General features: G+C 36.3%; 1 protein-coding gene across 2 annotated transcripts in view; it reads left to right on the top strand.

Moving 5' to 3' along the window:
• The window catches only part of PIK3C3 (phosphatidylinositol 3-kinase, catalytic subunit type 3), a 164,807-nt gene that overhangs the window by 110,025 nt on the left and 39,402 nt on the right, over window positions 1-15,380 (top strand). For both annotated transcript variants that reach the window (XM_010846456.1, XM_010846457.1), the window contains exons 19-20: window positions 353-417; window positions 3,174-3,258. In XM_010846456.1, the coding sequence (XP_010844758.1) occupies window positions 353-417; window positions 3,174-3,258 (150 nt within the window). The remainder of the gene's footprint in view (window positions 1-352; window positions 418-3,173; window positions 3,259-15,380) is intronic.

The raw sequence follows: 15,380 nt of genomic DNA, 5'->3' as shown, positions 1-15,380 counted from the left end.
AATGAAGACTATTCTTAACAGAATCTTTAGTGCTTAACCAATATTGTTGTTTTGTCATTCAGTCATGTCTGATTCTGCGATGCCATAGACTGCTGCACAGCAGGCTTCTCTGTTCTCCACTATCTCTCTGAGTTTGCTCAGATTCATGTCTATTGAGTCAGTGATGCTCTCTAACCATGTCATCCTCTGCTGCCTCCTTCTCCTCCTGCCTTCAGTGTTTCCCAGCATCAGGGTCTTTTCCAACTGAGGGGGCTCTTCACATCAGGTGGCGTAGTGGGCTTCAGCTTCAGCAAGTCCTTCCAGTGGCTTAACCAAAAGCTGTGCTTAATACAATGTATCTGTTTCTGTGTAGGCTTCATGCAGTTTATCCAGTCAGTTCCTGTTGCTGAAGTTCTTGATACAGAAGGAAGCATTCAGGTACAGTATCTATTTTAATGATTTATGAATTTCATGAATATTTCTTGTTAGAAAAGTTTCAGTCTCTATAAAAAGTACATAGAGTTAGAAATGAAAGTCTCTTTTTCTCACTTTTCTTCACTCAAGTTGTTTTTTTTTTCCAGAGAAGTAAACAGTGTTAACAGTTGGAAATGTTTCCAACGTAGACAGATAGATGTTCAGTTCCTTAAACTTTGCCTGGCATATAATAGGCAATCAGGAATTAATGGGGAAACAGAATTTAAATTTTCTGAAATTTATGGTTACATTATATTGCAAAGTATGGAAATACTGATGTATGTAGCCATCAATGAACGTTATGATTATTTCCAGTTTTTGTTGTTATTCAGAACAAGGCTATAGTGATATTCTTGTCATACATGTTTTACATAATTATGTTTTTTAAGACCCTTTTCCCCAACCTCCCCCTCCAAAATCATTATTCTCCTTTAAGATAAGAAAAGGCAAGTTGTACTAAGCCATATATATCTTTGGAATTGTTTTTATATTTTAAAATCGTGAATTAGTGTTTATTGCAAAATTCATACTGCATGTGAATAGTTTACTTTTGTTATCTTTTTAATGTAATTTTTTTCCTATGAAAAATGTATGTAATTCACACTGAAAAAATTGATATGCCTGAGATGAAAAACCATACAGTGAAGGGCTTGATAAAGGATATTTACTATAGTATGTTTTTGTATTTCTCAGTTTAGAGTGTCCCAGTAATTCAATGTGGAGTTTACACTTTCAGAAAGACTTTACTCTGATTTCTTAACAAATAAGAGGTTGATTCCATTGTTTGGTTCAAGGTACAATTGTGCTCAGTTACTTAAAAGCTCAGACACAAAACATCAAACTTCCAGAGTTTGAAGTTTGGTTCTGCGGCTTTCTATCTATATTTTGAGTAACCTTGCAGACAGGTTAGCCTTTAGCTCGTGTTTGGATTTCAGCAGGAACTCATAAGGGTGGTTCATATACCTAGACTCTTTGTACAAATAATATGATTTATAGGAAATAACCGGCCTTCCTTCTAGAATTTTGATAGTTGCTGGACTAAATAGACTATAGAGGGTGCCTGTATGAGCAGCCCCCAGGAAATAAGCTCAGTGTATCCCTTCAGAAGAGAACAAGGAGGATTCACATGTAATTCACAGGCTTTGCCTGTGTGTCTTCTCCATGTTGATCCTGTTGCGTTTACTTCTGCTGTAATACACCTTACTAGTGGTACAGCTGTAAGTTGAGTCTGTGACCCCATCTAATAGATCAAATCTGTCAGAGGTCTAGGGAACCTCCTAACATACCCTTTAAGTCTCAGTTTTTGTATCTATAAAATTGGGGTAATAAGAGTACTTAGCTGTAGAATTCTTCTGAAGATGGCATGAAATGTATACAGAGCTTGAACACAGGTTCTAACTGAAGTAATTGTTTAATAAAGTTGACAATTATTATGTTGTTCTGTGGAATTATGATTTTGTAAAATAAAGACAGTGACAGTTTGTGTCCTGATTCATAGTTCCATGTGTGATCTGTGTAAATAATTTTGCCAAGTTGTAGCTTATCTCATCTTCAGCATTAGTAGATAGTTAAAAATTGTTTACCAAAATAATTATTTTTGAAAACAGCTGTTTTTCTTTGCTACTCATCTTTACTAATCTTGGTATTGTCGAGCTTCTAAATTTTCGTATTTATTATTATTTAGTTTACATTTCCCTGATCACCAAAAACATTGAGTGAAATATGTGTATAGGCCATTTATTTCTTCTGTGAAGTGCTTGTTCATATATTTTGCCCATTTTTCTCTTGGATTTTTTTGCCTGTTGGTTTATAGGAGTCTTTATATTTTCTAGATATACATTCTTTTTCACTTACAGAATGTTCAAAAAGCTTAAAACATAGGATAAATTTATTTTTTAATAGTGTGTTATTTTTTGTCTATTGGTTTATAGGCATTCTTTATATTTTCTAGATATATATTCTTTTTCACTTAATGTTCAAAAAACTTAAAACATAGGATAAATTTATTTTTAATAGTGTGTTAGTTGTATTTTCAGATAGTGTACTGTGTCTGTTTTTCTTTAACATCTAGATGTAAAAGAATAGGCTAGTTGATAATCTGGGGAAAAGAAAGTATACAGTTTTCCCCAGTATTTCCAGACTGTTTGGACACTCTAGTGTATTTATTGTGCCCTTGCAGTTCTTTGGTTCACACTGTATCTCATGTTTATCTTCTGTCAATTTCCTCTTAATTTGAAAAGTCTTAGCATTGTATTGAATGCTGTTTTGAATATTGGAATGTAATTTTGAATGCTATTTTGAATATTGGAATGTAATTTTATTGAGCTTGTTAATGGTAGCAGTATTTCAGTGGCTATACTTAAAAGGTCATTTTAAAAATTCATGTTCACTTTTAGGAGAATGTATGATTCACAGAAAGCCCCTCATGTTTACTTTCAGGAGAAATGGGAAACAAACTGGTAAATTAACTATGAGATATAGCAGTACATTTATTTAATGTTTTCCCCTGTGATATAGAAGTAGCACACTTTTATTTATTTGTTTATTTCTTAGTCTCAGACTATAAGCATAGTAATATGACTGATTCCTGAGGAATATGCTTCCCCAGTTCGGCATTTTATAAAGTTTTATACCAGACACCTGTTTGTCATTATTTACAATTTTGAAATGCCTGACTTGTTTAAAGGATTGAATTTGTAAACATGTAAACATCTTTTCAGAACTTTTTTAGAAAATATGCACCAAGTGAGAATGGGCCAAATGGAATCAGTGCTGAAGTTATGGACACTTACGTTAAAAGCTGTGGTGAGTTTCTCAACGTACTGCTTTTCATTGATACGTGGGAATAAAAGAAAGGAAGCTATCTTGTTGCCATATTCATATACATTTAGAACATGTTAAGATTTGGCTTAGATTTGTCCATTTTGGCTGCAATAACAAAATACCAGATACTGGGTGACTTATGAACAATAGAAATTTATTTCTCATAGTTCTGGAGGCTGGAAGTCTGAGATAAGGTGCCAGCTTGGTCAGGTGAGGACCTTCTTTGGGTTAAAGACCTGTTATTGTATCTGCACCTGCTGGGAATGGCAAGGCAGCTCTGTGGGGTCTTTTATAAGGTGCTGATTCCATATTGAGGGCTGTTGCTGCTGCTGCTGCTAAGTCGCTTCAGTCGTGTCCGACTCTGCGACCCCATAGACGGCAGCCCATCAGGCTCCACCGTCCCTGGGATTCTCCAGGCAAGAACACTGGAGTGGGTTGCCATTTCCTTCTCCAATGTATGAAAGTGAAAAGGGAAAGTGAAGTCGCTCAGTCGTGTCCGACTCTTAGCGACCCCATGGACTGCAGCCCACCAGGCTCCTCCGTCCATGGGATTTTCCAGGCAAGAGTACTGGAGTGGGGTGCCATTGCCTTCTCCGATACTTGAGGGCTAAATACCTCCAAAAGGTTCCACCTCCTACTTGGGCATTAGAGGCATGTTCATTTTGAGGGGACACTACTATTCAAGCCACAGCAGTTCTAAATGCCCTATAAGAAGATTAAAAGATAGAAACTGTGATAAAAGAAGTCATTAATGTTTTGACATAATGGCAGGAATGCGGTGTAAATTCTGCTTAGTCTTTTATAGATGTGTCTTTGCAATCACTTAACTATTTTGTAACTGTAAGTTATCTCTTCCTGGAAGCTGACATTTTTTCCTTGATTTTCTTTGAGTTTCAGTAAGCGATTAAGTGGTGGTGGTTTAGTCACTAAGTTGTGTCCAACTCCTGTGAACCCATGGACTGTAGCCTGCTAGACTTCTTTGTCCAAGCAATTAAGTAGATTGGGAAAAGTCTGTCAGGAATAATCATGTTTTTGATAAATCTCTAGACCCAAGATTACAGTGCTGTGTTAAGAGCTACCTCTCATGGTATTTTAGATTAGTACTTATGGTCACTTACTGGAAATGTCAGTAGTGGCAAGCTGAAGAGATTAATTCAAATGTTTCAACCACTTATGCCTATTCTCATGAAGTTTATATTTTTTATTTTCATAAGGGTTTTTTTTTTTTTTAATGGCTAGATTGTTTAAGGGAGGGTTAATAAAGGAATTGACACTAGAGTTGAGTCCTGAATAGTATGTGGCATATATCATGTTATTCCTGTTTTACATAAATATTTATGTTTACATCCATATTTATACTTAAGCAATCAAAGCTGAGGGAAGCAAGTAGAGGATTTTCTAGACATACGATAACTATATTTATACTTTTGCATCATTTAATGGTTTATAAGTTGCTCTCTTATACATGACTATTTTTTATTTTTCACAATGCTCCTATGAGGTTGTATTCCAGATTATTTTGTACTGCATAATTTATTCTAAACTTACATTTGGTATATTTTTGACTGAGAATTATACAGAAAATGTAATATTCTTAGGAACTTTTAAAACACTGAAATAAAATGTGTGTATATATATTCAAATTCTTTATGCGTTTAATTCTTATTGTAAACTAAGAAACATAGCATTTTACAGGTAACTGTGTTTACCCATGAAAATGTGTTCAACCATAAAAATGATCACATACAGTGTATTTTGATTTGAAAATTTTTTTTTAATTGATTGAAGCATTTAGGAGAGAATATTCCCCTTTTCTTACGCTGTATTTCTCTCTCCTGTCCTTCCCTCCCTGCTTTACTTCTTTATTTTTTCCCTTTTCTCTTCCATCCATTTTTTTCTCCATTCATTCTATGTTTTCTAAGATCTAAAAAATTAATATATCTTCTAAAGGCTTTATAGATCACTCACATGGCTGGCAGGTTATACTGTTTTCAGCCAAGCTGGTTAATCAAGTCACTTGTACAGGCTTCCCTGTGACTTGTGTTTTTCAGAGCTGGGTTTGAAAGGAATTCTAAGAGACAGGAAGTAGAAACTTTTGGTTTCTGAAGGCCTGGATTGGGAAGCTGGTAGTTTGTCACATCTGTCATATTCTGTTGGTCAGAAGAGTCACACAACCTGCCTGGCTTCAAGGGAAAAGGAGATAGTTCCTACTTTGAATGAAAAGCATGTAAAAGAATCTTTAATTAGCCACACCTAGTTTTCATTACTTTATTACTTGAGATATTTTGCATGCCATCAATCAATTACCTTCTGTCTTTTTACTTAACTTTCATGTAGTTACTGTACCTTTTTTATATCATACATATATATTTAATAAAGAAATGTTAACTTTTCATTTTTATTTCTTTAAATTATGAAAGTATTGTAACACATTTATAGGCAACTTGGAAAATACAGAACAAGGTTATATATAGTTCTACTATATAATTATTTTTTAAGTAAATAAATATTTTTAGTTGGAATTTCAGTATCAAATTCTCAGAAATTAACAGAGTGAATATACAGAGACATAGAAGGATATAGTAGACCTAAAAAGCACTGTGAACCACTTCAACATAAGTAGGATTCATACAATTTTCACACAACAGTAGGATACAAATTCTTTTCAAGTTCCCATAGACTGTAAGCTAGGAGACACTGGAACATATCCAGGGACATAAGACAAAGTGCAAAAATTTCTTGGTCTAAAGGTATTGAAATCATACAAAGGCTGTTTGTTTATCACTGTGGAATTATGTTAGAAATCAGTATCAAAAAGTATTTGAAAATAAGCCACATATTTTCAAGTGCAGTGTGACTTTACCAAGAGAGATCTTTGAGTCACTGAAAGCCTTAATAAAGTTAGCTTGAAAAAAAACACAGAGAATGATTGCAGAGAAGAAAACATTTAAATGAGAAATTAGTATCAAAATGAGAAGTTCATGTTAAAGATATTTAAAATATCATGTATGAAACAAGATGCCAGTCCAGGTTCAATGCACGATACTGGATGCTTGGGGCTAGTGCACTGGGACGACCCAGAGGGATGGTATGGGGAAGGAGGAGGGAGGAGGGTTCAGGATGGGGAGCACATGTATACCTGTGATCGATTCATTTTGATATTTGGCAAAACTAATACAATTATGTAAAGTTTAAAAATAAAAAAAATTTAAAAAAATCCCATGTATTTGGAAATTAAATGTCCACTTTTTAATGATGGGTGTATCTAAGCTATAATAAGGAAAACTAGAAAATATTTGTACTAGAATAAAAATGAAGAGAATTTACCAGAATTTGTTGCAGGTGACTAAAGCTGCTCAATACAATTAAATACAATGTGGAATCTTGAATAAGATATGAAAACAAATAATGAATACTAGCATAAAATTTTGTGAAATTTGAACAAAATCTGTACTTTAGTTAATAATATTGTATCACTTGTTAGCTTCCTATTTTTTTTTTACAACATATTTCTTTATATTCTCAAAATTGAATTAGAAGTTTCAAGCCTCATTCAAAAATTTTTTAAAACTAAGATAATAAATTTTCTAGATTTTTAGCAGTAATACTAGATGCCAGAATACATGGAACTATATCAGTTTTGAGTAAATATAAATTAGAAATCTAGCATTTTATTCATACTAAGTCAAACTAATGGATCAAATAATCCCAAGGAGGAACGCACTCAGGCACATAGTAATCAAAATGATGAAAATTAAAGACAAAACATTAAAAGCAACAAGGGAAATCGACCAGTAACATACAGGGGAACTCCCATAAGGTTACCAACTGATTTTTCAACAGAAACTCAACAAGCCAGAAGGGAATGGCATGATATATTTAAAGTGATGAAAGGGAAGAACCTATAACCAAGCATATTCTACCCAGTAAGACTATTGTTTAGATTTGATGGAGAAACCCAAAGCTTTCCAGACAAGCAAAAGTTCAAAGAATTTAGCACCACCAAACCATCTTTACGATAAATACTAAAGGAAATTGTACATCTCTAAAACTACCATTTAATAAAAAAACTTGTAATCACTTTTTAAAATCCAGGTGCATAACAGAATTGTCTTGGAAGTCTTTGAAAAATGCAGATGCTCAGATATTGCTGTTCTCCAAAGCTCCAGGTGTGTTTCTAATGAGCAGCTGTGTTTAAAAACAATTGGACTGTATGATGATCTTTTACTTTTATTAATTTGTTTCACTTTTTCTATTTCATATTTAGTGCTCCCTTTTCATTTAGTTTATGTTTTCCAATTTCTCAGTCTTTTTTTGTTTTTTTCTTAAGCCTTTATGAAGTGTAGCAGAAAATCTTTTGCATACCTATACATATAGTATTGTGTATGTTGTGTGCTTAGTTGCTCAGTTGTGTCCGACTCTTTGCAACCCCATGGACTGTAGCTCTCCAGGCTCCTCTGTCCATGGGGATTCTCCAGGCAAGTATACTGAAGTGAGTTGCTATGCCCTCCTCCAGGGGATCTTCCCAATCCAGTGATCAAACTCAGGTCTCCCAAAGTGCAGGCAGATTCTTTACTGTCTGAGCCATCAGGGAAGCCCTAGTATGTGTAATATATAATATATATATTTTAGAAAATATGTGAATTTTTGCCCAGCTAAGAAATGTTAATTTTTTTTACTTGAAATATACATATAATCCATAAATATTGACTAAAATTTGAAAACCCTGCTCACTTAATGAGAGTATTGGAACAATATTTTATATGTGCTAAATGTCATAGTATTGTGCCTTTTATATAATGTTTCCTTTTTTCCCCAAGAGCTAATGAGAATATGACTTTTCTAATGTTAAAAAAAAAGCTATTTAAATTGTACTTGTACAGTTTACTCCAAATTAGATCTTCTTTCTAATAAGAGCATTACACATTGATTCATATCCTGATAACTGATTTGATAACAGACCTTCTCTTTATCTTACTTTGAATATTCTTCTGCTTTCTATATATATTGCTACATTACAAAATACTTTTTTTTTGTTTCAATGAGTTTGGTAGCATTCCAGGTAATGTTAGGGGTTGAAAGCCATTATTTAAAGAGGAGTCAATGCAGCATTGTACTAGAATCTGATTGTTGGGCGTTATCATATGGATACATGTATAACTTTCATTTTAAAAAGTAATATTTTAGGTTTTTGGTAGAGATTAAGAAGAAGAATACGATTAGTTATGGTGACATTTTATTCCAGGTTATGCAGGGTGTCAAGTCTGTATCATGAAAGTAATGTGGGAACACTGATTATTCTCACACTCATATCTTTACTAAAGAAAGGGAAATGGTATTGTTTATTTGTCTATATTTCTCTATATTTTACTTTAAATCAAAGTTGTTTTACAAAATCAGTTTCAAGATGTTTATTTCACGTGGAATCAAAATGCTAATGAAAAGCACGCTTTTGACAAAGTTGTCTGGAACAGGTATAGTGTTCCCATTATACTTAAAGAATATTTTCAGTTTTCCTAAAACTCTTCTGTTCTTCTCTGTGCCATCTCAAATCATCCTGAGTACTGTGTTTATGTCCTCAGTTTCTGAGGCTTATCCTAATCTTGCATCAGATATCTTTTTCAGGATGTAATCTTTTCTCTTAAGTTTTGATATTTAAATTACTGAAACACCCCCAAATACTCACTTTCACCATTAATATGTATGAAAGAGAGAGAGATCATACGCTGTCTGACTTGATGTTAAAAGAAATTTCCTGAAATGACATTTCAAGAAATATTTATTACCATAACTCACTGAGGCAGAATAAAAGGCTCTTTCTCATACATTTTTTATTACTTGGAAAACAATCCAGTAATAACAAGGAAAAATTACTGAAAAAGCAAATTTGATGACAAAGAATAGTTTATAAAAGCATCTTACTTTATCAGTAGTCACTAAGTAGTGTCTGACTCTTGCAACCCCAATTGGAATGTGGCCCACCAGCCTCCTCTGTCCTTGGGATTCTCCAGGCAAGAATACTGGAGTGGGTTGCCATTTCCTTCTCCAGGAGTCTTCCTGACCCAGGACACAGACCCAGATCTCCTGCATTGCAGGCAGATTCTTTACCAATTGATCTACAAGGGAAGCCCTACTTTATCAGTAGCTGCTGCTGCTGCTGAGTCACTTCAGTCGTGTCTGACTCTGTGCGACCCCGTAGACGGCAGCCCACCAGGATGCCCTGTCCCTGGGATTCTCCAGGCAAGAACACTGGAGTGGGTTGCCATTTCCTTCTCCAATGCATGAAAGTGAAAAGTGAAAGTGAAATCACTCAGTCATGTCCGACCCTCAGCGACCCCATGGACTGCAGCCCACCAGGCTCCTCCCATCTATGGGATTTTCCAGGCAAGAGTACTGGAGTGGGGTGCCATTGCCTTCTCCGACTTTATCAGTAGAGACAAGCATAATTCATACATGTTTAGTTATATGAAAATTTTAGGTCAAAAATATTATTGCTGTACATGTGAATAATTTTCATAGAGATAGCTAAACAACTTGAAACAAAGTAGTAATAAAAAGTAAACTAATTCTAATTAATAATTAATAAGAAAGTAGCTAGTATCACATGACAACTCAGACACAATCATAACGTAACAGTGTTCTTTTTGATGCTGTCTTCATATGCGTATATCAGTAGTTTTGTATTTTGTATCCTTGACAAGTGGAGGCCAGATTTCTAAGGGAATCCCTTATTAGTGAACACAGTGTGCTAATAAGTTCTAATATGTTCTCAGTTCTCTTTACCAATACCAGGTGTAATGTCTTCAGTAACTCACTAATTTTTAAGTGGAGAGCTTTCAGTCATTTGTAAAACTGCATATTTTGCAGCAGTTTTAGAGTAGGGCTACCACAGGTATCATTGGAGAAGGAAATGGCAACCCACTCCAGTGTTCTTGCCTGGAGAATCCCAGGGACGGGGGAGCCTGTTGGGCTGCCGTCTATGGGGTCGCACAGAGTTGGACACGACTGAAGTGACTTAGCAGCAGTAGCAGTACCACAAGTATCATCCAGCAGCATTGGCTTCACCAGGGCACTTGTTTGTAAGACAAACTCTCAGGTCTTTCCTCTGCTGATGTTGGATCAGCATCTCCACACAGGATTCCCAAGTACATTAGAACACTAGAGACGACTTTGATATGTATAAGAATCACTCTGGCCACTGCCCCCTGGAAATTCTGATGCAATAGGAATGAAGTAGGGCTTAAAAGTTTGCATTTTCACAAGCTTCTAGATAGTAGTGAAACTGCCAATCTGTGTATTCTATGTTGAATAGTAATGCCTTAGATCAAATATCGGTCCATTTTTCCCTAAAACCATTCAGATAAGTAAATATATTTATGCTTTTTAGGCCTGGTGGTCTCTTTTGCAGCCGTTCACCCAGGCCATTGTAGTGCTCAAGATATATTGAAATAAATGGGTATGTCTCTGTTCCAATAAGTTTTCTTTATAAAATGTAAAAACAGAGGGAGACCAGTTTGGGCCAGCAAGCTGTATTTCCTCATCCGTTATGTAAATAACCCTCAAGTCTCCCAGTAGCCTACTAACAGTTTCTTTCAGCAGAAGTTAACATGACCTGACTGTAGTGGTTTACACACGTAAAAGTTAATTTCTTCTTTGTAAGAAGCCCAGGTGTAAGCCGATGTGGTTGGAGTTTGAGCTCTTTAGGAATATTAGGGTCAATCAAGGTCTCCTGGTTAGTTCGTGCTTTAAAAATGCTAACCGTTAAGACTCTATTTGCCTACATCTCAGTGGACAGGCCTAACTTCAAGTGAGCCTGGGAAATGTCTTTAGTGTAGGCACATTCTTGCCCCAAAAATCTTGGTTTAGTTTTGTTTTAAGGAAGAATATAGATAGGATATTGTGTTGTTGACAAACCAGTAGTCCTTGTCACACTACAAACTATATTTTGAGAATAACTGATTTGTTTAGTCAACTGTAATTGATTTGTAACTGATTGTTAAAATGCAACTATGGGCACAGAATTGGAAAAGGTCAGTTTTCATTGCTGTCCCAAAGAAGGGCAATGCCAAAGAATGTTCACACTACTGCACAGTTGCACTCATTTCACATGCTAGCAAGGTAATACTCAAAATCCTTCAAGCTAGGCTTCAATAGTATGTGAACTAAGAAATACCAGATGTACAAACTGGATTTAGAAAAGACAGAGGAACAAGAGATTAATTTGCCAACAGCCACTGGATCATAGAAAAAGCAAGAGAATTCCAGAAAAACATCTACTACTTCATTGACTATTCTAAAGCCTTTGACTGTGGATCACAACAAACTGTGGAAAATTCGTGAAGAGATTGGAATACCAGACTACCTTACCTGCCTCCTGACAAATCTGTGTGCAGGTCAAGAAGCACTATTTAGAACCAGACATGGAACAATAGACTAGTTCCAAATGGGAAAGGAGGCTGTATATTGTCAACCTGCTTATTTAATTTATGCAGAGTACATCATGTGAAATGCCAGGCTGGATGAAGCCCAAGCTGGAATTCAGATTGCTGAGAGAAATATCATGCAGATGACACCACCCTTATGGCAGAAAGCGAATTAAAAGGAAGAACTAAGAGCTTGAGGAACGTGAAAGAGGAAAGTGGAAAAAGCTGGCTTAAAACTCGACATTCGGAAAACTAAGATCATGGCATCCAGTCCCATCATTTCATGGCAGATAGATAGGGAAATGGTAGAAACAGTGACAGACTTTATTTTCTTGGGCTCCAGAATCATTGTGGATGGTGACTGCAGCCATGAAATTTAAAAGATCCTTGTTCTGTGGAAGAAAAGCTGTGACAAACCTAGAGACCATATTATAAAGCAAGAGACATTACTTTGCCGACTAAGGTCCATATAGTCAAAGCTATGATTTTTCCAGTAGTCATGTATGGATATGAGAGTTGGACCATAAAGAAGGCTGAGTGCCATAGAATTGATGCTTTCGAAATGTGGTATTGGAGAAGACTCTTCAGAGTCCCTTGAACTACAAGGAGATCAAACAGTCATTCGTAAAGGAAATCAACCCTGAATATTCGTTGAAAGGACTGATGCTGAAGCTGAAGCTCCAATACTTTGGCCACCTCATGTGAAGTGCTGCCTCATTAGAAAACACCCTGTTGCTGGGAAAGACTGAAGACAGGAGGAGAAGGGGATGACAGAAGTTGGATGGCATCACTGACTCAATGGACATGAGTTTGAGCAAACTCTGAGAGATGGCGAAGGACAGGGAAGCCTGGTGTGCTGCAGTCCATGGGTTCACAAAGAGTTGAGCATGAGTGAGTAACTGAACAACCAGAAGTGAAAATTATTAGACTAATAATATGATTACAAGCTTTTGGAATGATAATATCTTTCATTCATTTGGTACATATGAATATTTTTGAAATAGATATACTTTTATATCTAGTATTAGGGTATGGTGAGTTACTCTTAAAAAATATACTTGAAATTAAATACGTTGCTGAGTGTTGCACCCATCAAAGTAGCCACTTTGTACTGTTTGCTGCTACTGCTAAGTCACTTCAGCCGTGTCCGACTCTGTGCGACCCCATAGACAGCAGCCCACCAGGCTCTGCCATCCCCAGGATTCTCCAGGCAAAAACACTGGAGTGGGTTGCCATTTCATTCTCCAATGCATGAAAGTGAAAAGTGGAAGTGAAGTTGCTCAGCCGTGTCTGACTCTTTGTGACCCCATGGACTACAGCCTACCAGACTCCTCCATCTGTGGGATTCTCCAGGCAAGAGTACTGGAGTGGGTTGCCATTGTCTTCTCCTTGTACTGTTTAGGGGGAGTGTAAATTGACATAGCCACTATGGAGAACAGAATGGAGATTCCTAACCTAGGAATAAAGCTACCGTATTATCTAGCAATCTCACTACTGGGCATATGCCCTGAGAAAACCATAATTGGAAAAGACACCCTGTACCCCAGTGTTTATTGCAGCACTATTTACAATAGCTAGGACATTGAAGCAACCTACATGTCTGTAGACCGATGAATGAATAAAGAAGCTGTGGTACATATATGCAATAGAATATTACTCAGCCATAAAAAGGAACACATTTGAGTCAATTCTAATGAGGTGTATGAACCTAGAGACTTATTATACAGAGTGAAGTAAATCAGAAAAATATCATATTAATGTATATGTATGGAGTCTAGAAAGATGATACTGATGAACCTATCTGCAGGGCAGCAGTGGAGACACAGACACAGAGAACAGACCTGTGAACAGACCTGTGGACCCAGGGGGCAAGGAGTGGGTGGGAAGAAGAGAGTAGCATAGAAACATACACGGTACTGTAATATGTATAGTACGTAGCCAGTGGGGTTTGCTGTATGACTCAGAAGATCGGACAGATGCCATGTGACAATCTAGAGAGGTGGAATGGGGGGAGAGAGGGGAAGAAGGTTCAAGAGGGAGGGGAGATATATATATATACACACACAACTATGGCTGATTCATGTTGATGTATGGCAGAGACCTATACAATATTGTAAAGCAATCATTCTCCAATTAAAAATAAATTTTAAAAAATTAAAAAATTTAAATTTAAAAAATTTTAAAAATAGCCACTCTGGGAAGGAGGAATTACACAAAGTACAGTGCAAAAGTGGTGTGAGTGATGGAGTCTAACTTAGGTTTAAACTCCAGTCTGGTGACTTTGGACAATCCTGTTAATATCTGGAACCAGAGGTTTTTTCATTCAATGGATATTTATAATACTTAATTTACATCATTAAAAGGGTTCGTCATAATGAATGTAATGTGTCTATTTAAAAGCCTAGCCTTCAATAAATTATAACTTTATAATTAGGTTGGTGCCAAAGTAATTGCGGTTTTACATTGTTAACGTTTGCCATTTGATATTGGAATAATTCTTAAATAAATGTGGTTATTTTATACATCCTTTTAATGTGGATTTCTCACTTCATGTGTTTTTGCTAATGACTTATTGCTTTGGATTTTATATCTATTTTAGACTATAGAAATCATGTTAGACACAAAGCAAATTCAAGTGATTGTTTTATTCAAGTTCAAAATGAGTCATAAAGCAGAGGAAACAGCTCACAACATCAACAATGCATGTGGCTCAGGAATTGCTATCAAATGTGCAATGTAGTAGTCATGAAGTTTTGCAAAGGAGATGAGCAAAGTTCTGCCTTGAAGATGAGCATAGTGGCTAGCCATTGGAAGTTAACAATGACCAATTGAGAGCTCTCATCAAAGCTGATCCTCTTACAGCTACATGAGAAGTTGCCCAAGAACTCAGCGTCAACCATTCTACAGCCATTTGGCATTTGACACAAATTGGAAAGGTGTAAAAGTTCGATAAGTGGGCTGACCACAAATCAAATAAAGCATTGTTTGGAAGTGTCATCTTATTCTGCACAACAACAACGAACCATTTCTCAATCGGATTGTGACACGCGCTGAAAAGTGGATTTTAAACGACAGCCAGCAACAACCAGCCCAGTGGTTGGACCAAGAAGTTCCAAAGCACTTTCCAAAGCCAAAGGGTGCACCGAAAAATGATCATGGTCACTGTTTGGTAGTCTGCTGCCCGTCTGATCCACTACAGTTTTCTGAATCCTGGTGAAACCATTACAAAATGCTCAGCAAACTGATGAGATACACCAGAAACTGGAATGCCTGCAACCAGCATTGGTCAACAGCATGGACCTAGTTCTCCTGAAAACGCCCGACTGCACATCTCAGAACCCAACACTTCAAAATTTGAACAAATTGGGCTGTGAAGTTTTGCCTCATCCGCCATATTCATCTGACCTTGCTCCAACTGACTACCACTTCTTCAAGCATCTTGACAACTCTTTGCAAGGGAAACGCTTCTGCAATCAGCAGCATGCAGAAAATGCTTTCAAAAGAATACATTTGAATCAGTTCTGATGAGGTGGATGAAACTGGAGCCTATTATACAGAGTGAAGTAAGCCAGAAGGAAAAAACATAAATACAGTATACTAACGCATATATATGGAATTTAGAAAGATGGTAACAATAACCCGGTGTACGAGACAGCAAAAGAGACACTGATGTATTGAACA

Source organism: Bison bison, unplaced genomic scaffold (genome assembly GCF_000754665.1).
Source record: "Bison bison bison isolate TAMUID 2011002044 unplaced genomic scaffold, Bison_UMD1.0 scf7180017864237, whole genome shotgun sequence".
Lineage (NCBI taxonomy): Eukaryota > Metazoa > Chordata > Mammalia > Artiodactyla > Bovidae > Bison > Bison bison.
The sequence above is the reverse complement of the archived record's forward strand: the minus strand, read 5'-3'. Positions and strand labels throughout refer to the sequence as shown.